This window comes from Mesocricetus auratus, unplaced genomic scaffold (genome assembly GCF_017639785.1).
Source record: "Mesocricetus auratus isolate SY011 unplaced genomic scaffold, BCM_Maur_2.0 Super-Scaffold_15014, whole genome shotgun sequence".
Classification (NCBI taxonomy): Eukaryota; Metazoa; Chordata; class Mammalia; order Rodentia; family Cricetidae; genus Mesocricetus; species Mesocricetus auratus.
The window spans coordinates 16,663,112-16,688,854 of NW_024429186.1; the positions used below are offsets into that span (position 1 = coordinate 16,663,112).

General features: G+C 48.4%; 1 protein-coding gene across 3 annotated transcripts in view; it reads right to left on the reverse strand.

Moving 5' to 3' along the window:
• The window catches only part of Rin3 (Ras and Rab interactor 3), a 114,388-nt gene that overhangs the window by 28,634 nt on the left and 60,011 nt on the right, over window positions 1-25,743 (reverse strand). For all 3 annotated transcript variants that reach the window (XM_005068388.4, XM_040742607.1, XM_013112245.3), the window contains one exon: window positions 7,946-8,018. In XM_005068388.4, the coding sequence (XP_005068445.1) occupies window positions 7,946-8,018 (73 nt within the window). The remainder of the gene's footprint in view (window positions 1-7,945; window positions 8,019-25,743) is intronic.

Below are 25,743 nucleotides of genomic sequence, written 5' to 3' on the forward strand. Positions count from 1 at the left end.
TTCTGTGACTGTTAGGGTTTTCATGTAGCCTGGACATTTCCCTAGGGTCAAGGGACAGGGCTGCAGGTGAGGGGAGCTTCCGGCAAGATCCAGATCTCAGGCCAGCTTCAGAGACCTGGAGAGAGCCCTGGGAACATGGAGAATCTCTTGCTTCTCCTTACTCGCCAGGGCCACACTTAATTAATCATATCTAGTGACCCTCACCCTTGCCCTCCACAGGGAGGTAGGTAGACACACATACAGAAGGGGTAATCCAGATGAGCATGTAGCCAGCACTATCTGCTGGCTGCAGGGGAATTGTGGAGGACTCCTTCTAGAGATCTCCAGAAGTCTTTTAGACAGAGGGAAACTGAGGCCCAGAGGGAGAAAGGGTTTTTCTCAGGCACACCGGTGCTTTAAGTAAACAGTGCTGGGTCCTGGTCCTGCAGACTTCAACCCAGAGACTGCCTCACCAGCTAGGGTGGCTGGTCCTGATTCTGTTTTATCCTGGCATTCCGGGCCTTTCTATCATCTTCCAGCAATTCTCTCTCTCTCTCCTCTCAGCCTGTCTTTCCTCCACGAAGGCAGAAATTAACCAGAGGTCCAAGAGGGTACAGGGCGGCAGAGTTCAAAGCCAGACAGTTACCAAGATTAACAACCTGCTCCACCCCCTGTCCCCCTGTGTCCCCCCTTTCCAACCTGGTCCCAAGCAAAGAAATCTCATCCATGTACTTGTCACCCCTGTTGGCCTGGAGAGCTAACTCCCTCCACCCAGACCCATCAATGCCTCCCTTCTATCTCTGCTTTCCTTGTAACTCTAGGTTGGGGGCTTCCAATTCCTGGCAGGGTGGGGCAATGTCTCAGGTCTTGGAAACCCTGTAGTGTACAGTAAATGCCGTGATGACTAACAGACACTGAGCTGAAGAAAGAACAGCATCTGTGGTTGTGATGGGGCTGACAGAGGGTCCTCATGGCAGGGGTTACCCAGACCACCCTGCACCTGCCTGAGACGTCTCTGCTAGGCGATCCTGCCAGTGGCTTCTGTTAGTGCCTGCCACACCCCTCAGGGAAGATCTTTCATGGTAGAAGCGAGCACTGTTGAGGGGGTGGCTGTGGCACATTTTGGGTGGCTTTGGCCTCTTCACTGTTTGACTGTGTGGCACTGCAGCATGTCCGGTCATCATCGTGAGACTCTCCTATGAACCTGAGGCCTTCTGATGTCAACTGCCCATCCCTTGACACAAGTCTGGCTGGGCCCCATTCCGGATAGCTTCTCGGTGTCCTTTCCCCTCGTCACTACCCTTGCCCGAATCTCCAGTTTCAAAGGTTGACAAAATTCACCTCCCATTACCTCACTTTACCTGGCTGACTCTCGCGTTTGTTGGCGTGGCTTTGGATGTTTCTTGTCCCCAGAAAAGTGCCTATCACAGTGGCCAGCAGAGGCCACTCAATTCTCAGGCTGCCAGTAATCTACACTGTCACTTCACTGTCTTACGATGCTGAGGGGAACCTAGCCTCAAACTCCAACACACAGGAGACAGTCTTGGCCCTGCTCCACCTCTCCAGCAAACTCTTCAGAGCCTCCCCCCCCCTTGCCTGGGCCTCAGTATACGTACTTCCTTGTAGTGAATGTACCGTATTCCTAGACCCTGGCCCCTCTACTTGTGTCTGCTTAGATTACATGTACCCTTTAAAGCCACACCATAGGCCTCCTCTTCCTCCCAAACCTGGTTGCCATTGGTTTCATCATCCAGTTCCTCACTCCTCCCCCTGGTGGGGCAAGCCTTCCATCCGGGTAGCACACAGGATGGGGCAGCTAGCCGAGCGATTGCATATAACATCACTATTACACTATTACAGCACAGCAACCACATAGGCAGGCAATCATTCCAGTTTTCACAGCCAGTTACTGGGGTAGGGTTGGTCAGAGAGGTTGTGGTAGTTGCCCAAGATCGCTCAGCTACGAAAATATGTTTATATAGCATCACAAATCACTTGTTATTGATTGATTTTTGCCTCTGGTTTCCTACCATGGCTTCATAACTCTCCTGGGATACTGACACTACTGTTGTCTTCAGTTTTTAAATTGTTAGATTACGGGTGGCTGGTAAGATGGCTCAGTAGGTAAAGGCACTTGCAGCCAAGGGTGATGAATTAGATCCCTGGGACCCACATAGTGGAAGGAGAAAATTGAATCCCACAATCTGTGTTCTGGCCTCTATACTTGTACCACGGCATGTGCACACAGACAGATATAAGATAGAGAGATGATAGGCACATAGACAGATAGATAATAGATGTAATAAAGATGTTAGACTTTGAGGTAAGGGGTGGGGATAGAACATAGGGTCTTGCGTGTGATAGGTATATGATCTACCACTGAGCTGCAGTCCACCCCTATGGTCTGTTTTTTGTTTTAATTAGAAACAAAAACATATTTGCTGTAAGAATTCAACATTACCCAAGTGTTTAAAATAAAACGTGCCTTTCCTTCCTCTTTAGATTCCCACAGTCAAGATTCTAGTGCATGGCTTACTTCCCTTGTCCTTCTCTGTACACACACACACACACACACACACACACACACACACACACCCTATTTTCAAAAGTAAATGACAGTCTATTTCTTTTGTGCATGGTTTTCAGCTTATTTCCTTCATACAATAATAGCAATAGCTTTCACTGAAAAGCATTCATGCAAGAACACTGACGTTTCCCCATTCCTGTGCCTCCGAGTACTCCCTTACTCTCTTCTTTGGGTGGGCATCTAACCCCGTTTCTTCTATCATTCTAGCACATAGCTTAGCTGCACTGGGTTCTGGTCTAGCATTCTCACAGGTTATCTCTCAAATGCTCTCACGGAGGTAGGTAGTTTTCCCAGACCCCTTTCATCATTGGGCAGCTGGGGGCTCAGAGACCAAGTCATCATGCCAGTGAATGAACTTTAATGATGACTGGGTCTAAAGTCAGACTCTTCATTCCTAGATAGATTGGACTGCCTTCTAGTTTAAAAGGAAAAAAGACAAAACTATTTGCATACTACCATTGGCTCAAACAACACTGCTAAGAAGAATAATTTTAGTTCCTGGTGATTCTACCCTTGGCTAGTATTTCTTTTGGGTAGATTCCTAGTGAGCCTGCTAGGCCACAGGACAAAATACTTCAAGATATGACAGCTTTTGCTACTCTTGCCCCAAGCTTATACCCACATTCACACCCCAGCAGAAATGGTCCTCAGATTATGGCACTTTTTGTACTTCCAATCCTGAGTATGACTGAGAAGTTCGCTCTAGTGGACTTAGTGGTGGTCCCTGTCAATGACAATGACATGCAAATTATCCAGTTTGTAGTTGAGTAACTAAAGAAGTCTTAGCACAGTGTTAAGGTGGGGAAGGCAGGCAGCCAAAAACAGTCACACCCAAGTTGTGAAGTCCCTGGGCTTTGGGGCAAGGCCAGGACAGTCCTCAGATGAGGTGCTAGGTCAGTAGGCATCTGTCGGTAAACCTACCAACAACTGACACCTTAAGGGGCACTGGACACTTCTGAGGAAACTACAATGTCTTCAGTGTCTGTACTCTGCAGACTTCCTAGATCAGAACCTCTGGGAAGAGGCCAGAAGTGCAGGCTCCTCTGCCCAAGAATAACAGCACTTGAGCCTAGGCAAGCCAACATTAGCATGCATGCATGTGTGTGAGCGAGCATGTGTGGTGTAGGGAATTGACTCAGGTAAGTGTCCTACTAATGAACAACACACCCAGCTACTTGTTAGCTTCTGCATGTCTAAACAGCTCACAGTAGGTCCTAATGAGCACAGGCTTGGGCCACAGACCTTACCCAAAGCAAAGGCTACCAAACAGTGACTGAATCAAACTTAGAGATGCTCTGTATGTACACATGCATTATCTATTTCCTTGTGAACTATGAGGTCCAGTAAAAGGCACCACTGAAAGAGAGATTTTGAAAGTGGGTTCTTCAGAGTGGATGTTTTAACAGCCACCCCTCACTTTCGAGGGCCAGTTTGCACACCTCTGGGTACTTATACCCCTCTCTGGAGGCCCCTGTTCTAGACAAAGCTTTTTCTTTTGATCACGACTATGTAAGAAACACAAAGCAACACATTCACACACATACAAGCTCAGTAACACAAGACTTACTCCATCAACATAGGACATTTTGGGGAGGAATATCACCCATCTTACATTCTTTCTTACAAAGTCACAAAATTGATTTTCTATCCTACCCCCACGATCTGGTTCTCTAATTGCTCAGTTTGGTCCCAATGTTAGTTACCTGGAACTGAAATCAGACTCCGAAGACTTCAGGGCTCAGTGACTCCCACGGGGTCCCCTACTTCCACTGCCAGTCACAGGACCTGGACCACCAGCACCCCTGAGCCACTGATGTGGGCTAGAGCTTTGCAAATACTGTGATGACAGTTATCTTCAAAGGTGGGAGTGACCAGTGAGCCACTCCCTGAGGAGGGTGGTGGCTTAGTCACCGTGTGGGGCATGTCTGAGGGAGGATGGGCCCACAGAGCTCCTTCCTTCCTCATCTTGGGTAACGACATTTATTTGAGTTAACTGATCCCATAGTACCAGGGCTGTGTTGGGGATCAGTCCCCAGATCCTGGTAAGGGTCTTAGCTGAGCATCTGGCACCATGGATATGCTCAAGAAGCAACTTGACTAAGCACCCTGCCACCAGGCAGGAAGCCCCAGTGTCTCCCATCTCTGCAGCCATAACGTCTTCTTCAGTGGCTGCCTCCTCCCTTTTGGGTGACATCTCTTCATGACTCCAGATGACTTCAGCAGCCCCTGACTGTTCTTGGCTCTTCTCTTCCTTCCATTCAACTTACTGCTGCAGCCATATTGCTCTGTCTGGGGCTGTCTAACCATGGGAGACAGCATGGCTCTCAGGAGCTGCAAAAGGAAGCCCCTGTAACTCAAGACATGGCTTTGTCCTGCCCTCTCCATAGAGCCGCTCCTGGGGGTTGTCGGTGACTTTTTGTTTGTTTGTTTTTGTTGTTGTTGTTTGTTTTTGAGACAGGGTTTCTCTGTGTAGCCCTGGCTGTCCTGGAACTCAGAGAGCCACCAGCCTCGGCCTCATGAGTGCTGAGGCTAAAGTTGTGTGCTACCACTGTCTGGTTCTTCCTGTGGCTGGGCCCTTTGCTTATCCTGTTTCCTCTGCCAGGAATTTCCTCCCTGCCCTCCTTGGCAGGCCCCCTACACCTTCTTCACAAGGAGGGCCTCTGAGCTCTACATACAGAGGGGTAGACTGAAGGGAAGCAACACATGTGTCCTTTCCTCCACAAGCCTGGTGCAAAGCCAGGGCTCAAATCTGCCTTCAGAACGTGGCTTTGCCACTTGAGGTCAGTCACATCCCAGCCTCAGTTTCCCCATCCCTAACGCTACTAAGAACACACAGAATGGGCTTATGCATACTTCTCCCTACCTGCTGCTCTGCTAAGGCCTAAACAGAAATCTTCAGCACAGTTCTGGGGACAGGTACTACTAACTAGCCTTGTGATGCGAGGCCACGCCCGGGGAGACAGAGAGATGAGTAGGCAGCACTGAGCAGTCACTCAGACACTCAGGCAGCGGTCACTTTTCCAGTTCTGCACACTCCTGTCACCGCCAAAACTGAGAGGCTTTTGACAGGAACCGGGGCCTCCGGAGAGGGGGTTGTTTCTGAAGGCTGGCACCCTCACAAAGGTCTGAGAGAGTATTCCTAATGTGTCAGGCACTAGGAGTGAGAAGGTTGGGATTCCTGCTCAGGTGAAGCCTTCATTGTGTGTTGAACTCCAGGCTAGTGTGTGCTATCCTAGCCTCTAAGAGCTGCCACCAGCTCACAGGGACCTCAGGTGCCCAACGGCAAGCATACTTGTGGAGGAGGAAACCGGTGGGCTTGCTCAGGGCTGGGCTTGGGTTTACTGTGGTCATGGGGACACAGTAGTCTAGACTGGACAAATATTCCCCAGCACACACCGATGCAGGCACAGAGCTGTGCTAAGCATCTGCAGTACATTTTCAGCTGCCTCCGATGTTTGGTTCTGAAGTGGGATCTTAGAATCGCAAAGTTGCAGACTCTCATACCTAGCTGCTAATGTCCCCTGAAAAGAGGCAAGGGTGCCTGGAGAGGTACACCTGGAGTCACACAGCTGCAAGGTGGCAGGCCTTTGACTCCAGGCCTGGGGCTTTGGTTCCCAAGGTGCTCAGCATTCAGGCCTTGTAGTCTGATACCCCCCACTCCAAAACATGGTCAAGCCATCTCTGTCCCATGATCTCCTTCTGAGATCCAGAGAGTGTGAAGACAGGAGAACAGGTACCTACTTTGCTAACAGCTAGAGGAGGAGAGGTTGGGAAGTGACAGGGGTTTGCTTGGTGACTGTGGCTCCTGGTCTCCCCAGATACCCAGAAAACTCTGCTATAGTCCAAATGGCCGAGATGGAATGAGAGTCCATGGGGTCCTGGGCAGTGTGATGTCTCTTTCATGGGCATTAACTCACCCTTCCTCCAGCATCAAAGCTGGAGTAGAGGCTCTGAGGTATTAAATATCTAGCTTAATATCTGCGCTCCCATCCATCCATCCATCCATCTTACCCGGCATGTGTGAAATACTGAAGAGAGCTCCTCTAACTTAAACTCAAAAGAGCCTATCTTCCCACAGTCCGAGGTGTCTGCAACTATCTCTTGTGAGTCTAGTGAGCCAAGTCAGTGCACAGAATTACTTCAGGTGCAATGGTGTAGAGTTTTCTTTAGATTGAACTTCACTCTGCTGTTTGCCAATCTCCATGTCCTCATCGATGCAATGGTTACAAACTTTGTGGGTTGGCAAAGTTTTAAAAGACCTGGAGAGATGGCTCAGTGGTTACAAGCACTTGCTGCCCTTGTAGAGGACTTGGGTTCGGTTCTCAGCACTCACATGATGACTCACAACTGTCTGTAATTCCAGTCCCAAGGGATCTATCTGATGCTGTCTTCTGACATTTTTGGGCACTTCATGTCCATGGTACACATACATACATGTAGGCAAACATTAAGACATTAAAAAAATCTTTAAAAGGCAGTGGGTAGGGCAGGGCAGTGGTGGTGCACTCGGTGGCAGAGGCAGGTGGATCTCTATGAGTTTGAGGTCAGTCTGGTCTACAGAGTAAGTTCTAGGACAACCAGGGCTACACAGAGAGCGCCTATTTAGAAACAAAATAAAGTAGTGGGTATAAAAGTCTCTCAGAGTCCCACTAAGTGTTGTGGGGAGCCCTCACTAGGCAGCAGGAGAGGTGAGCATCATCTGTAATGATCAGGGTTGCTCTGCTGGCCTGGAGGGTGGGAGGGGTATTATTAGTGGAGCCGTGTCTTTCAGCAGAGGTAGCCTGTGGTTAAAGACCCTAACACATCTTAGCAAACATCTTATCTGCCCTTGGGCAGGCCCTGAAGTTTCAGCTGATGGGTTGTGGCACCAAATATATTTTTAAATTCTTGCTGCTGGGAAACCAGTTCTGAGTGAACGGAGCAGAACTTACAGTGGTCTGCCCGGCTGAACAATCCCAGGCTCCCACCCACCAAGGGGCATCAGCCCTTCTTGTTGTCGCTATAGGAAATTTCTTCTGTACTCCCTGGTACCATTTGGTCTGAAGGGTCCCAAGATGTCCCTGGTGTTGGTGACACTAGAAAGTTGAAAGACTAGCAATAGCCAGATGGGCAGGCGGCTGGCAGAGAAGCCCTTACCAGAAGAGTCCAGGAAGCATCACAGCTGATCTCTCTTCTTGCAGTTACCAGAGCAAAGACAAGGGACTGTCCCCTCTCGCTGCACGCCCTCCCTCTTTACTCTGTCCTCTCCCATGCCACAAACACACCCAAGGTTGCACAGACGTCTGTTGCAACCAGATGGGTGTTTTGCAGCAAGTGGGCTTCTGTTAAGACAGGAAGGGAAGCCTCCCCCACAGCCTCCTCTAGGGCCAGGTTACTCACCTACTGACACAGTAGAAAGCAATCAGTCTGAAGATGTCCTCAAACACAAGAACGGAACCTTCCAGGTACAATACTGGGGAGAGACAAGAAAGGCTCTTGTAAGCATCCTCTAATGGCAACGGAGAGGGGCTGACTGCTCTCTTAGATCTGGAAGGTGGTACACGCCTGCCATGTTCTCTGTGGGTCCTGTCGCCTGCAGAAGGATCTCCCCCTATGTACCAGCTGCCAACTGCCGTGAGAAATGGAGCTCAAGGTGTCAATGTGTTGAGAGTTCAAGGATTACCAATTACTGTGGCTGCTATCAACTCAAACACAGTCATCATTTTTGGTGAACAGGGTTCTAGATTACAAAATTAGAATGATACCTGTAGCCAGTTGCTAATGACAACCTCAGGAGGCACTGGCTTTCACGATGCCTAAATCTCAGGCCCATGATCAAACCCCTGCCAATTTTTGCTTCCTAAATTCAGGAGTCTACACTGGGCTTCCTTTGGCCTTTGTGGTGCTGAACAACATGTGCACTGAATTCTTTCCCATGAGACACAAGAGAAGGGGATGGTCCAATGGGCTTCCAGGCCTAGCTTTTGACCCTGAAACTGATAACCAGGTTCTGCAGGCATCCCTTTCCCACTCTATGCCTCAGTTTCCCTCACCTTCCTGGGGAAAAGCCCTTCTAATCCTAAAGACACAATCATTTAGGTGATACCAGCCTGCTATGCAGTTTGCAAAGCCTGGGCCAGTTTCCCACAGGACAGAGAGTGATGCAGATCCACAAACATACGTATTCCAATTGCTACTTCCTCCCAATGTAAGCATTGTTCACAACAGCTAAGGTGATTAAAAAATTACATTTACCTACTTATATAATGACTTTCTGTTTGACTAGATATAAAAATGCATAAAGAGATTAAAAACAAAAAACACAACAAAAAACAACAAAAAAAAAAACCTGTCCTTGGTATTTCTGCCCTATGGGAATGCCCATTTGGCTTCCAGCATATACTCATGGTCCTTCTCCCTAGAGGCCCAAAGGGACACCCTGAACCCAGGGGAGCCTGTCTGGGTACCCTGAACCCAGGGAAGCCTGTCTGGCCACCCTGAACCCAGGGGAGTCTGTGTGGACAGAGCCTCACAACCTTCTGGAGCTGTGGAGCACAGCAGTTAGTATGAGATGAACCATCTTTTGTCCCAGGTAGGACCTTTATTTAGTATTGTACCTTCCTGGGGGCTTGTGTGTGCATCTGGGCATCAGATCTCTACCAAGTTGTTGCACAGTCTCTCTCTGCCTCAGTTTCTCCAACTGTGAGCCAGTATTACAAGTGTACCCATTTGCTGAGGACTGAACGGTACCTCCCCACTGCCCAAAGAGAAGTATTGAAGTCCTGATGCTTAGAACATGACAAGTGACCTTTTTTTGGAAATCTTTGCCATGTTTGGTGTCCTGGCCTTGTAAAGACACAGGACTCCAAAGCACAGAGAAGGAATGACCATGGAAGACAGGGGTGGAGCCTGGAGACCAGGAACACATGTGGGTCTGAGGCTTCAAAAAATGTCAAGCTCACCCACACCTTTGTTTAAGGTCTCTGTCCCATAAAATGGTTAGAGAGCAAGTTTCTGTTACTGAAAGCCATCCAGTTTGTGTCCTTTGTTGTAGCAGAAAGGAAGGAGCATGCCACCTCTTAATCATGAAATGAAGCAATTCTTGGGAGCTGCTCCTGAAAGCTCATGGCACGTCAAGACAACAGTAATGGTCCCAAATGGTAGTTCCAGCCAGTAGCATGATCAGAGAGGCTGTTGGCAGTGGGAGGATTCCACGGCCACACATGCAATTTCTGCACAGAAGCCGTAGCTGAGGCTGCACCCTTATCCCTCATTTCCATCATGCATTCCTCGTTTCTCTGTCTCTGCGCAGCCTCCGGAGCTCTCAGCCCTCAATCGACCCTCTGTCCCTAGCCTTTGTTTCCTCGTTCCCATCTCTCCCTCTGCAGGGCCGCACACAGGCAGAGCAGCGAGAGGCTCAGCTGGCACCTAGGCTGGGAAACAGAGCAGCATCGGGAAGGCTTGCTTTCCTGCCCACGTGCCCAGCGTACCACTGGGCCAGGCCCATTGCCATGGCCCGCGAAGCACAGGGTAGAGCGGGCCTTCTGGTGTGGAAAGTGAGAGCATACCCTATCTAGAAAGAAGATGGGTGGCCGCTTAGGATGGTGTGTGTAAGCTGGGGTAGGGGTAGTGGTGAGGCGGTTAGGGAGTGGGCGAGGTTGGAATGAGAGGTTCTGTACCAAACTACAGACGGTTAATTTAACAGAGTTCAGTGCTGCTGTGTACGTTCACACTGTTAGGTAACATGAAGTTTCTTTTAGATGTGGCAAAACATTCTTAAGTGGCCGTGACAGTTGTCCAACTCTGAATACAGTAACGCTGCTGAATTATATACCTTAATGGGCCAAGCACAGTAAATAAACACATCTAAATAAAATTTAAATAAAGCTGTTATGTATAAAAGATAAGGAAGATTCATTGTAGCATGGACTCAGCTTTCCTTCCTGCATTGTTTTGTTGGGATTTTTATAATGAGCAAGTATGACTTTGAAAAATACCTTGTTTTATTTTTATGTGTATGGGCGCTTTGCCCGCAAGTATGTCTGTGTACCATGTGCATGCCTGGTGTCTGTGGAGGCCAGAAGAGGGCATCAGATCCCCTGAAACTGGAATTATAGATAGTTGTTAGCTGCTGAGAATTGAACCTGGGTCCTCTGGAAGAGCAGCCAGTTCTCTTAACCACCGAGCCATCTCTCCAGCCCCAAGTATGACTTCTATAAGCAGAGGTTTGGCATGAGTGTTCCCTAAAGATTAGTTTCTAGTATTTCCTCAGAAGCTGCCCAAAGCTGTTAAGTGCCCAAGAGGAGGCTTTTAGGAGGCCTTGGGGACATCCAGCATCCACTTCTGCACTTGGCACTATCCTGTGGCACACAGCCTGTCAGCCTGTCCCTCCTGGCAAAGACGCCCGGCCAGCCAGTCATGTTGGATTGTCACAGCGTTAATCCTCTCCAGGACTCCTCAGTAGGAGCCTTCGCACAGAAAACTCCAGAGATCTGACTTCATGTGGTAAGGTTCTAGTGATAGCGGTGGGAGCCGGTATGTACCGATGTGGCCACAAGTGACAGCAATCAGAATCTACCTCTTAGGGAGAAGGAAGCCTTAGCATCCACCTTAGCAGTCTCCATCAAGGCTGGACTGGGGGTGGGTAGAGATGGCTTTTACAGTATCAATGTTAGAATGCAAAGGCCATAAGATGCCTGAAGGCTATTAGGTATTTTTTTAAAAAGAAATTCCACTTTGTCATCGTGTAAACACATGTCCTGCAAAAGGCAGACAGTACCTCCAGCACCTGGCATGGTGCTTGGCTTAGTACCCCAGCATCTGGCATAAAGAGTGCTACTGTGAATATCTTTGTATACAAACTTTCAGGGACATATTCATGGATTCTTGGTTGCATAGAAGAGGCAGAATTCCTCAGTTAGATGGTAATTCTGTACATTTAAGAAACTACCAAACCATTTTCCACAGTGACATCACTTTTATATTCCCATCAGTCACATGTAAGAGACCCAGTTTCTCCACATCCTTGTTAACACTTGTTGACTGCAGCTGTACCAGTGGCTAAAGTGTATCCTGTAGTTTTGATTTGTATTTCCCTAAAGATTGGTGAGGCTGAGCATTTTTCTGTGTGTTTATTGACTGTATGCCAGAATAATTTTTTGTTTTTTATAAAAATGTCTATTTAGATCCTTTGCCTATGGGTTATTTATTCATTTAAAACCTTTCCCCCTTTAACCCATGCATGCCTTTAATTCCAGCACTCGGGAGGCAGAGGCAGGCAGATCTTGGTGAGTTCAAGGCCAGCTTTGTCTAACAAAGTGAGTTCCAGGACAACCATGGCTGTTACACAGAGAAATCCCATCTCAAAAAAACAATCAACAAACAAAAATTCCCCCTTTATTTCTATGTGTATGGGTATTTTGCCTGCACGTGTGTGTGTGTCTGTGCACCATGTACATGTAGTACCTATGGAAGCCAGATGATGGCATCAGATCTCCTGGGTCTGTAGTTACAGAGAGTTGTGAGTTGCCAAGTGGATGCTGGGATTTGAGCTCCAGCTCCAATCGGTTATTCATTTTTGATGATGAGTTTTGAGAGATAAGGTCTAGACACAAGCCTTCTGTCAGATTTAAGCTATGTAGACATTCACTCCAAATCTAACTACCTTTCCAAAGGTTTAAGAATGACCAATGTCTAAATGTGTCCACAGCTGACATCACATAGTACACCTCAGTGTGTCTCACAGACTTCCACTAACGGTCAGTTCTTCTGCTCTCTAAAATGGTTTATGGAGAGGTTGGTGTCAATTTGACAGGATTTAGTCACCTAGGTGACGTTCCTCTGGGCATTTCCAAAGAGGTTTGCGAGAGCTGGGAAGACCCATGCCAATTGCGAACGGAACCATCCTGTAGACTGGGGTCCCAAACTTAACCAAAAAGAGAACATGCGCTGAGCAGTGGCCTGGGTCTCTCACTGCTTGCCGAGTACAGATGCAAAGGGACCGGCGGCCTCCTGTTCCCGCTGCAACTTCCCAACATTGCTTACTGTGCCTTTACTCTTAGTCCATGAGCCAAAATAGACCCATTTTCCTTGAGCTGCTTTTTTGTCACAGTTGTGAGAAAAGAAACCAAGGCAGTTAATATGCTATGGTATGCCAGGCAGTGGTGGCACATGCCTTTCGTTTCAGCACTCGGGAGGCAGAGACATGTGAATCTCTGTGAGTTCAAGGCCAGCCTGGTCTACATAGTGAACTCCAGGACAGGCTCCAAAGCTACAAGGAAACCCTGTCTCGAAAAACAAAACAGCAAACAAACAAAAACATCCTGTGGGACCCGGATGGTTCCCCATTCTCACTTCAACCACAGTCTTCTCTGCTGTCTTATCCATCCACACCGTTTGCTCTCAGACACGGTTTCATAGACAGATGGTATGGAAGTTAGTCCAGATCATGCCTGGTCTCAGTCACTACAAATCCCCAGTGGCTGAGGCAAGTGCATTCAACAAATGAAAATGTGTCCTTTATGCTGTATTCTTAAAGGTAGCATGGAACAGCTCTGACAAGGGTCACTAGTAAGTGACAAGGGTCACTAGTAAGTGAAGGGTGAGCAGCTGGAACCCTCACCCCAGGCTCTGATGAGCATATACAGAAACATCAAAAGGGAATACACCTTGACAAAGATCACTGTGTGTGGGGTACACATTTACTTGGGAAACACAAACTCAACAGCTATGCCCACCATAGATATCTAACTATCCCATCCCCCCACCGCCCCTCCTGAGACAGGCTTTCTCTGTGTAGCCCTGGCTGGAGATCTAGCTTCCAAGTACACTGTCAACAAGAACTCTTACTAAAATGTTTAGTTGCGATGCCCACATAAAGGGCTTGGTCAGTCAGTCCCTGGCCTGGCCTGTAGAAACAAAGGTAAGTGGGAAAGAAAATTGACAAGAACCTCAGAAGGACCACAGAGCCTTTCTTTTCCTTTGCAGGGAATCCACAGAAACTTCTTCAACTAGACACTCATGTAGCCATCTGCTTGTTCTCTATGGACGACTGAAAATTGGGTTGGGTGGGTGGAGAGATGTTAATTTGCTTTATCCTGCACGCAGCCCGGCCTCTCTGTGCATACTTAGGGGGTTAACAATCAATGGACCAGCTCTGCTCCAGGAGGAAACTGTTGTGAAAGGGGTTCAGGAGAGCTGGACGCCCCTCCCCCAGGAGAGGCTAAGGGCCAGCCTCTTAGAAGACTTGGAGAAGAAAATGTCACACGTGGCCAGGGAAAACTTTTGAGTGGGCCCGGGATGTAGTCTTACCAAGGTTCTTAGGTGACACCATGGAGCTAATCTCTGAATTCCCCTGTCACCCAGAAAGGGTTGGGACATCTAATCCTGGTAGATTTTGACACTTAGACTCCAAAGGGACATTATGTGACTGGCCAAGTCCTAAGCAGAAACAGGCAGACCCCATAGACAGAAAGTGAAGGTGACAAGAGGCTGGGGACCAGGGAGAGAATAAAGCCTGCAGGGTTCCTCACAGTGAAGGGAAGCAGCCCACACCCCCACTTCAGGGACCATTCCATTTCCAGGCGGCGTCCCTGGAGGAAAATTGCAGAGTGGGCTTCTCCCCAATTTTGAGGACCACAGTTGTCTCTCATGCTCGTGTGTGTGTGTGTGTGTGTGTGTGTGTGTGTGTGTGTGTGTGTGTGCGCGCGCGTGCGTGCGCGCGCGCGCGTGTAGGATGCTGGGCAGTAACTGTAACTGTCACAGGAACTACCACTTGGCCAGTCTGTGGCTGCCTGTACCTGTTTCTTTCATCTCAATTTTGTAAAACCTAGGTAAACTCTGTTCCCAGAGATGGCAGGGGTTGTGGGGTTGGGGAGAGGAGCCGGGCCAATGACTCAGAGTCCTAGGGCCACACAGTCTAAAGTCTCACTTGTACTGAGACCTCTCTGCAGTGTAGCTATCTCAACAGGGAGCTAGGAAAGGAGTTCTGACTGTTGAAAAGTGTACTTTGTGACAAGAGCCACCAGCCACACTGCTATCACAGAGGAAAAGGGTGTGGGAAGGACTAATCCCCCTGCCTCCCCAAAAGCTCCTGTCTCTTCTGGGGCAGGGTTGAATGAGGCTGGGAAAGCTAGTTCTTGCTACAGGTCAAGGCTGCACAACACTGACACCGACAAGCTGTCTTTAGTCACAAGACGGAGGCAAAGTCGTCCTGAGACCCCCTTTTGGAGTGCACGTCAGAGCCACAGTGGCTGACCTAGGCCCTGTGGGTCAACGTGCAAAGGTCAGAGTGGCCTGCTACCGAGGCTGAGTGAAGGAGGGCAGCCACTTCGATCGCAACAGCACCATAGAGATCCAGAAAACCTGGATGTGGAGGGTAGCACAGAGTGAGGCCCAGGCAGCTGGGATAGCATTGTTTAAAATGTACCAGAGAGACTGCCCTTTCTGCCTGCAGTGTCTACCTGGAGTCCCTTCACTGTGCTCCGGCCAGTCAGCCCAACTCTCGTGGCACAGTCCATCTCTGCAGCTCCTGGGCTTGTATATGCCAATCAGGTCTAAATTCTCCACCAACCGGCACCCCACAAGGATTTGGAGCATTGTGGGGACAGAATGAGCCTTGCCTGGGGCACCACGGCTGGAAGTTAATGGGACAAGGAGGTACAGGGACAAGGAGGCCCAAGCAGAAATTGAAGCATGGGTCCCTTCCAACTACCTTGGTCATTGCTAAAGGCAGGAAACCAGGAAGGTTCAGTAGCTGACCCAGAGGTGTGGTCAGGTCCTGGCAGGTGCCACAAGCAAGCTCACTGGGCACCTTTTTCAGGAGCAGTGGCATGGGCAGAGGGAGTAAGGGATAAGGAAGATATGTGAGAGTTCCCACTGGAAATCAGTCTTTGGCCCCTGCCTGGGGTCAGCAGAGAGCTGCTCCTTCAGGTCAATCTTCTCCCTTGATACTGGAAGAAGGCAGAACCTGGGGGGCGGGGGCTTCCTGGGCAGAGTGCTAACCCCTCTCTCTGACTTGGGCACTGCTCACATCTTCTCTAGATCACATCATAGGTGCCACAGGCTCAGCCTAGGTTAAGCATGAAGCCCGTCTCAGCTCTAGAATCTTTCAGGGGTCTTATTACATGCTCCCCGGGTTTGTATTCATCAACAATCATCTCTGAGCTCCACAGGGTAGTCACACTTATTATACCATTCTTATTTAAATAAAAGGCTCATGCTTTTGGAAGCTGCTAGCTCTTATTGAGCAAGTGCAAACAAGAGGCTTCAAGAATCTGAAAAGGAACACAGGACAAGCTGTCACGACGCAGACGGCACTTCATCTGGAAACTATTTATAGGCTCAGATGCCAAGACAGAAGGGGGCACTGGACAGATTTGCAAACTGCCAAGTGTCAGGGGAGACTAAATAAAGAATAGGAAGGACATGGAAGGTCTTCTGGAAGAAGAGAGGTGGGAGTGTGGCGATGCTGAGGGAGCTGTGTCTCTGGGACAACCATCCTTTCTCCCTGCGACACTGAGCCAGCCAAAGGAGGCTTGTGACTGACACATGAAGAGAGAAGGGGCAAGTGGGGAGGGAGGTGGTCCAGGCGCCACCCCGACAGGGAGGTCGGCTCTGAGTGTTATGAAGGGCTCACCATGAATAGCCAGAGGATACCAATTCAACTTTTGGACCTTACAAGTATATGCAAAATTAGCTTCTAAAATACCAAGACAACACTGAGCAGACATTCTGTATTCTCTTTTCCACACTTTGAATGATCTGGGATATGCTTAATCTTAGTGCAACTCAGTCACATTTCTAAGGTTTGAGAGTCCCACCACACTAGATGCAATCATGGTTCTCACCTGGGAGCAAACTGGTCCCCAGAGTTGGCAATGTGCATAGATGCATCTGGTTGTCACGCCTAGTGCTACTGGCACCTGGTGGTCATCGGTCAAGAATGCTGACAACATGATGCCCAGCCCAGGACAGTCTCTCACAAGGTAGTGCCTGCGATGCACCTGGCTGGGACTGGAAGGGGTTTTGGATAGCAGCTCCTAGCCTGCTGCTAGTCCATAGTGGGCTCCCAACATCAAAGCTTAGAACTGAGCTCAATGGAGACCTCAGCCCTAAGGGGTCTGGGTCCCATGTTCTAAACTAGCAATGCAGAAACAGAGAGCCACAGTGTGAACCAGGAATCATGGATCAGGAACAAGGGGCCAGTCTTGGGCTGCAGGTACTTTGCCTGCTGGGAGACTAATGATCCAGGTTTATAATTATCAACTTTCCTCTTGGCTGCCTTTAGCATCTCAGGCAGACTGAGCTTTTGCTCAGCCAGGAGTCTGCATCTCTGGGGAACAAGGTTGATGGAGGCAAGGATGGGGTATTCCCTTGTCCAACTATTGGTCAGTTTGATAAGTACATCCATCTTCCTCATAGTGTCTACTTGGGCAGTTTTGAAAGGGGAATATCAGAGTTAGAGCAGAGCCCAGCCCTCCCCATAACTCTGCAAGCGCTGGCCATAGCTCCTAATTCACCCCTACCACAGCCCTAGGTCAGGATGGGGTGCTACTGTTGTTGGAGGCAGTTCCCAGGCATTCCCTTCGTGACTGCTAGCTGGGAGCTAGCTGGCAGTCCTTCGGGCAGACTGAGGCTTCACATTTCTCTAGCAGGTCATTTAATTCAGATGCTCTTTGGTGACAAGTTACCATCCTAGGAGAGCACATCAGATTGCTCTCCTCTAGTGCTGGGGGCAATCATTGGTATATAGGACCTCTTGTAAATATTGTCAGCTGTAGAGGGCCCTAAAGTAAGGATGGCATAATAAAAGCCATCTTTATATTTCCTACTGTATTCTTAGAGACTAACACAGTTAAGTTTCTAGTCCTCTGGTCTGCTTATCTTCCGGTACAGCAAACTTTCAAAGCCTGTAGTCCAGGCTCTCCCACCCCTCTGCCACCTGGCCTGCAGTCCAGACTCCCCCTGCCACAGACTTGTGTCCTTAGAACATATCCTGCCAAGACCAAGTTCCCTGCTTCAGCCTCTCCCACATAACCCCCTGCTCTGCCAAGCTTCCTGCTTCAACCACTATAAGAATCCTTGTGAGAAAATAAATTGTAGTTTGATCAGAAAGCCTGTCTTGCTGTCTGTCTTTGTGTCTCTTGTCCCTTTCATTCCAGGTTCCTGTGGGCTTGACCAAGGGACAGGCCTGTCCACGCACTGAAGCCGCCACGGCTATACCCAGCTGTGAGTCAGATCCGGAGGAGTAACGAACGCAGCGGCGCAAGGTAAGCTTACGCCATGAGACAAGCATTTAGTAAGCAAGATTTGTTCATTAAGGGCCTCAAGGAGTCTCTCAAGACACGAGGAGTAAGGGTTAAAATCAAGGATCTTCATGCATATGATTAGAGATATGAGACAGAAAATTATTGACCAGATGATCGTATGTTTATTTGTGTATACTTTAATAGCCAGGAGAGCTGAAATAAAGCAAAACTAAGTACAGAAAATTTTAGAGTTTAAAAGTTTTAAAAGGATCTTTCCCTCTAGCAGAAGTCATCGCTGCAGCTGTATCAGAGCTGCACCAGGGCTTGGGGAAGCGAAGGTTTGACCTTACATATGCAAAGGGCAGCAGAGAATGTCTGTCCCTGAACCGGTTAGCAGTGTGATAGAGCCCTCTGCATACTGAGGAGTGGCTAGATGAGAAAAAACATACAGGGCAGAGAGATTGGGATTAGTATAAAGAGAGTTTCCAAGTATCAGGATACAGACTCTTCACCTCCCTCATTTTTAACTAGAATGACAGAGAGGCAGAAACCTAATGGTAAAATTCAACAAAAGCCAAGAAGCTTGAAACCTAGGAAGCTTACAGCCTTGAGAGCTGCTGCTGTAGCTGCTGCCCAGATAAATGTATAGAAAATGCTATTAATACAGCCAGTCAGAAACTGTTTTAAGACTTTATAGAGAAAGACAATATGGATAAATTTGGATTTGTTCAGATTTTGGATGCTCGTAATTCAAGGATTGGCTATAGCTACTGTGTTCACAAGAGACTTCAATTAAAGAAGTTTCAACTAACTAATCATAACCTAGGCAAAAGGAGAGATGAGAGACATGTGCATGTTATGTGTGTATGGTGTGGCCACACCGGTATGTATGGAATGTGATTGTGAATGGGTGAATGTTGACAAAAGGAACTACTCAAATTGCCTTGCATATGATTAAAAGGATACTTAAATTACTTCAGATATAGTTAAAAAGCTACCTAAATTGCTTTAGATATAGCCAAAAGGAGCATCCAGCCAGTCAGTCACTGTCTTAACAGGAAAGGTTGGTGATTTGAGCCCTCAGAGCCAGTTGGTAAAAAAAAAAAATAACAGAAGCCTACAACATTGACCTAAGAACAAAGAGACTCTAAATTGATGATTCTATAGAGTTTAGTGGAGGAGAGGATACAGAGATCCTCCTAATTTTTTATAGTTAAAAAAAGAAAACATAGAGAATGCATAACTTGAAAAAAGTTTTTGAGAAGAAGTCTCAGGGAACTGCTGCCCCGTTAGGCCCCACCCATAAAGGTGTCAGTGTAGATGCGAATGAGGTGTTGTCAGCTACTGAGAGCTTTACAAGTTGGATTAGAAAAGACTACTCACAAACTTTAAATTTCAAAAGTTATTTGGGACATATGTTATAGCCTAAAGAAGAAATTAAGCCTCAAAAATTTAAAAGGATAGTTTACAATACTTGAGTGATTTTAAGAAGTTGTTGGGAAATATTTAATGATTATGCCTTTTTTTAAAGGGCATCTACTTAAACCTTTAAGTGAGATTCTAAAAGGAGATAGTAATCCCAATTCACCTAGACAGTTAACTAAAGAAGGTAAGCAAGTTCTACTGTTAGAGAGTACAGTCCAGCACCAGCAGATGTTGCATTAACAGTGCAAAACCATGGGAAGCTTATGCCATCTCCCCAGCCAAAGTGTTAAATCCTTATTTTAAAGCAGTAGTCTGTATGGTGCAGAAATGCCATATGGAATCTAGGAGGTATTTTTGACAGAGAACAAAGTATAATACATGTTCCTTATACCAAGCAACAAGTTGATTGGTTGTTTCAAAACAGTGATTCATGGGAAATTGCTTTTGCTCAGTTTTCAGGGAGAATCGATAATCAGTTTGCAATTCATAGGTTGTTAAAGTTTGAGCTAGTGCATCCTTTTATATTCCCCCAAATAGTAATGAATAGTCCTATAAAAAAGTTAGTTTTTCCTGATGGTTCTTCTAATGGAAGAGCAACTTATGTTATAGATGGTAAGAAATACATAGAGCAGACAACAGTCTTGAGCTTCAACTCAGATAGTCAAGCTATGAACTATTTCAATGGTTTTTTCAGCTTCTAACAAATGATTCATTTAATTTGTATACTGACAATCATTATGTTTTTAAAGTTCTTCAAATAATAAAGACAGTTCAATACATTGGAACTAACAATGATCAGGTTAAAATATTATTTAAACAATTTCAAAATGCAATTGCCATGTTTTGTGGGTAACATAAGAGCTCATTCAAGCCGGGCAGTGGTGGTGCACGCCTTTAATCCCAGCACTCAGGAGGCAGAAACAAGCGGATCTCTGTGAGTTCGAGGCCGGGCAGGTCCAACAGCCTCCAAAACAATACAGAGAAACCCTATCTCATAAAACAAAACAAAACAACAACAAAAAAAGAGCTCCTTCAAACCTTCCTGGTTAAAGGAAACGAGTCAACAGATAGATTGACAAAATTGGTCACTTTGTCTCAGAGAGAGATCTGCAGTCTCATAACTATCATCATCAAAATAGCAGAAGTCTAAGTTTAACTAGAGAGACTGCTTGTCAAAACTGTCAAACAATAAGGTGTGCCCACAATATTTATCTGTAACTAACTTAGGAGTGAACCCTAGAGGCCTGCTTCCTAATCATTTATGGCAAATGGATGTTACTCATATTACAGAATTTGGCAAGTTAAAATATGATAGGTATTCAGTTTCTTGATGGCCACTGCACAAACTGAAAAAGCCATGAAGCATGTGATAAATCACTGTTTAAAATGTTTTGCTCACATGGGAGTTCCAAAAGTGATAAAGCAAAGACAATAGGTTTGAATATTATAATAAGGCATTCAGCTGTTTTGTACTCAATAGAAAATTTATCACAACAGGTACTCCTTATAATCCTCAAGGAATTGTAGAGCGTACTCATAGCTCCTTAAAAATGCAACTTCTAAAAAACTAAGAAGGGGGAGTAATAGTAATGTCACTAATCTCTACCTGGAAAGGGATTGCTGGTTGTGTTTAGCCTTGGGAACCTCTTGGCCTCTGGTCAGTCAGGTGTTGCAAAATTCCTCTGTTGATGGTCCCCCACTAGGTGATAGTTGCTCTCTTAGCATTCCTTTTAAGATACAACCCACAGGATTTAATCATTCCTTATGCCTTTATAAACTTTTTTTTCAAGACAGGGTTTCTCTGTATTGTTTTGGACCCTGTCCTGGAACTCGCTGGGTAGACCATGCTGGTCTCGTACTCACAGAGATCCTCCTGCCTCTGCCTCCCGAGTGCTGGGATTAAAGGCGTGCACCACCAACACCGGCTCTTTATAAACATTTAAAAAATATCGTTGATATAGATGTAGGGAAAGCATCATTCATTTCCTGCTCTTCAATGATTAATGTATTCATAGCTCTTTGTCCTGGGCCTGGACTGAAAGACCCTGGCCCAGTCTAAACAGGCAGCTGAGGCTTATGGAAAATTCCGTTCCCCCATAGCTGCATAGTCATTGCCTATCAGAAGGGAGCTCAGCTCAAGGACACAGGCTGCCGGGTGTCTGCGGGCGGCCGGATGGCCTGCTCAGCGAGATTAGATGTCTGCGGGCGACCAGGTGGCCAGCTCAGCAGGGTTGAGCAAACACAGAGACCAATTGTTCCTCAGATAGGGCCAAGGCCAAGACTTGAGTTCTAAGAAAAACCTCAATTGCCCGCACTCTGAGCCCTAGCCTCATTTAAATTGCCCAATCAGGGTCCTGTTACTAGGCTTCTCGCTTCTGTACTGCGCTTTTTGCTATAAAAGAACCCCTGAGTCCCCAGCTCGGGGCTCTCAGTTCCCGAGACTGAGACGCCCCCGGGTACCCGTGTGTTACTAATAAAGCCTCTTGCTGTTGCATCCAAGCTCGTGGTCTCGTTGTTCCTTGGGTTCGGGTCTCCCTTCCGTGAAAGTATCCCTATTGGGGTCTTTCATTTGGTGCGTTGGCCGGGAAATTTGAGACCCCTGCCCAGGGACCACCGGCCCACTTCTGGGAGGTAAGAATTGTTCGGACTCAATTTCTGTTGTCTTTTCTGTTGTCTGCTGTCTGTCTTTGCCTGTTATTTTCTCGCGCCTGCGTCTGTAGTATACAGCTGTATGCATCTGTATCTGGCGGCACCGAGGAGGAACTGACGAGTTCGTACTCCCGACCGCAGCTCCAGGAGACGTCCTGGTAGTGTCTGGATCCTTAAGGACTCATCTGGGTTAGGGGTAGATGTCTAGGAATCTGCCCCGTCTGTTTGGGGAAGTCCTGCCGGCCGAGGGATTTTCCATCCTTGTAGGGGACGAGGACGGGAGCATGAGGCGCCCGTCCCCGAGCCCATCTGAATTTTTGCTTTTGACTTTACGTCAAAGCCGCGCAGCAAAAATCTGTTTGTTTTTGTTTCTTATTTGTTCGTCCGTCTTAGTGTCGTTAGTCATCGCTCTCGAGGAGATGGGCCAGACAGTTACCACTCCGCTCAGTCTGACCCTTTCACATTGGCAACAGGTTCAGGAGTACGCTCATAACCAGTCTGTCGATGTGCGCAAGAAGAAATGGATCACCTTTTGCTCTTCTGAATCGCCAACTTTTGATGTTGGCTGGCCGCGAGATGGCACCTTTAACCCTCAAATTATCTTTCAGGTGAAAGAAAAAGTCATGGATCCTGGGCCCCATGGCCATCCGGACCAAGTACCCTACATAGTCACCTGGGAAGCGTTAGTTTATAACCCTCCTACCTGGGTGCGCCCCTTTGTGCACCCAGGAGGTCCCTCTTCCTCTTCCCTAACCCCCCGCCAATTCCAACCCATCCGCACCCCCCCTTCCGCCCCCTTTGACCCCCTCCCCGCATCCCCAGTCCTCCCATTCTGGCCTTTACCCCACCGTAACTAAGCAGGAAGAGAAAAAGAGAAGACCCCAAGGTCCTCCCTCCGGAAGACGGTCTCCTGTTGGATCTTCTGACGGAGGAACCCCCACCGTACCAGGCTCCTCCGGCAGGTCAACTGGCAGCGGCAGCAGCCGAGGCCCAACCTTTGCCTCCTACCGACCCGGAGCCCTCACCTATGGCCTCTAGACTGCGAGGCCGCAGGGAGCAGCCCGCTCCGGATTCCACCGCCCTTCCCCTCCGGACAGGCCACGATGGCCAATTACAATACTGGCCATTTTCTGCCTCCGATCTTTATAACTGGAAAAATAATAACCCCTCCTTTTCAGCAGACCCCGTGAGACTGACTGATCTATTAGAGTCAGTTCTCACTACTCATCAGCCCACCTGGGACGATTGTCAACAGCTTTTGCAGGTCCTCCTAACTTCGGAGGAAAAACAGCGGGTCCTCCTTGAAGCCCGGAAGAATGTTCCTGGGGCAAATGGACAACCTACGCAGCTTCCAAATGAAATTGATGCTGCTTTCCCCCTTGACCGCCTAGACTGGGACTTCACCACTGAGGCAGGTAGGACCCATCTACGTCTTTATCGCCAGTTGCTTGTAGCGGGTCTCCGAGGGGCAGGTAGGCGCCCTACAAATTTGGCCCAGGTAAGACAGATAGTTCAGAAGGCAGAGGAATCGCCAGCCGCATTTTTAGAAAGACTTAAGGAAGCTTACAGAATGTATACCCCATATGACCCTGAGGACCCCGGGCAAGCTACTAGCCTGACCATGTCCTTCATCTGGCAGTCGGCCGCCGACATCAGAAACAAATTACAGCGACTAGAAAATTTACAGGGTTGTACTCTACCAGATGTATTAAGAGAGGCGGAGCGCATCTTTAACAAGAGAGAAACCCAGGAAGAGAGGGCAGAGAGATGGAGAAAAGAGGATCAAGAAAGGGCAGAACGTCAGAGACAGGAGATTGAAGAGAGGGAGATAGCGAGGGACAAGAAGTGTAACAGAGAAATGACTAAACTGTTGGCCACAGTAGTCGCAGAGCAGAGACAGGATAGGCAGAGAGAGGGACAGAGGGGGCCTCGCCTAGAAAGAGACCAATGTGCATACTGCAGGGAAAAAGGACATTGGGCAAGGGAGTGCCCCAAGAAACAGAGAAGGACATTTCAAAGACCCAAACCCCGTTCTCAGACCTCCGACCTCCTGAGCCTCGAAGATTAGGGAGGTCAGGGCCAGGAGCCCCCCCCTGAGCCCCGGATAACCATACCAGTAGGGGGGCGTCCGGTCACCTTCCTGGTCGACATGGGGGCCCAACACTCTGTTTTAAACCGGTCACCCGGTCCCCTGAGCCGCCGAACTGCCTGGGTACAAGGGGCCACCGGCGGGAAACAATATCGATGGACCACGGACCGCCAGCTCCACCTAGCGACCGGTAAGGTGATGCACTCCTTTTTACATGTTCCTGACTGTCCATACCCCCTCCTGGGTCGAGACCTCCTAATGAAGCTAAAGGCTCAAGTACATTTCGAGAAAGCCAACATAAGAGTCACGGGGCCAGAAGGAGCCCCACTCACGGTGCTGACCATAGCCTTAGAAGAAGAATATAGAATACCTGAGCCCAAGGATGACTCTTTTAAGGTCAAAGACCGCTGGCTGACCGACTTTCCCCAGTCCTGGGCAGAGACTGGAGGCATGGGACTAGCCCTCCGACAGGCTCCCATCATAGTCCATTTAAAGGCATCGGCTCTCCCGGCCTCAATTAAACAATATCCCATGTCCCGGGAGGCCCGCGATGGGATCAAACCTCACATTAGGAGGCTACTGGAGCAGGGCATTCTAACCCCCTGCCGGTCCCCCTGGAATACTCCCCTGTTGCCAGTCAAGAAACCAGGAACAAATGACTATAGGCCGGTCCAGGACCTCCGGGAAGTCAATAAGCGGGTTGAGGACATACACCCCACGGTCCCCAATCCCTATAACCTCCTGAGTGGACTGCCACCTGACTATGTTTGGTACACAGTCCTGGATTTAAAGGATGCCTTCTTCTGCCTACGATTACACAAAGACAGTCAGCCACTGTTTGCCTTTGAATGGCAGGATGCAGACCTGGGAATCTCGGGACAACTTAAATGGACTAGGTTGCCCCAAGGGTTCAAAAATAGCCCCACCCTCTTTGATGAGGCCTTACATCAGGACTTGGCCGGATTTAGAGTCCACCACCCTGAGGTCATCCTCTTACAATATGTGGATGACATCCTGATAGCCACCAAAACAGAGGAAGAATGCCTTAGGGGGACAGAAGCTCTCTTAAAGACTTTAGGAGACTTGGGGTACAGGGCCTCTGCCAAGAAGGCCCAAATCTGCCGGACCCAGGTCACCTACTTGGGATACAGAATCCAGGATGGAAAACGTTGGCTAACAGAAGCCCGCAAACAGGCCATCCTTGACATCCCTCCTCCCAAGGCCCCCCCGAAAACTGCGGGAATTCTTGGGAACGGCAGGTTTCTGTAGGCTATGGATCCCCGGGTTCGCGGAAATGGCAGCACCCCTGTACCCCCTCACCAAGACGGGGGCTGCCTTTGACTGGGGGGGAGAGCCAGGAGAAAGCCTTCATGGACATCAAGAGGGCTCTGCTCAGCTCCCCAGCTCTGGGGTTACCTGATCTGACTAAACCCTTTGACCTATTCGTGGCTGAGCAAGAGGGTTATGCGAAAGGGGTCCTAACCCAAAAACTTGGACCCTGGAGACGACCGGTCGCCTACCTATCTAAGAAATTAGACCCCGTAGCGTCAGGATGGCCCCCATGTCTCCGCATGATCGCCGCCACCACAGTTCTCATAAAGGACTCTCATAAATTGACTTTGGGGCAGCCTTTGACTATCTATGCCCCCCATGCTATGGAGGCGGTCATCAGGCAGCCACCGGGCCGCTGGCTCACCAATGCCAGGATGACCCATTACCAGACTCTGTTGCTGGACAAGGACCGAATTCACTTCGGGGCTCCGGTGAACCTAAACCCCGCCTCGCTA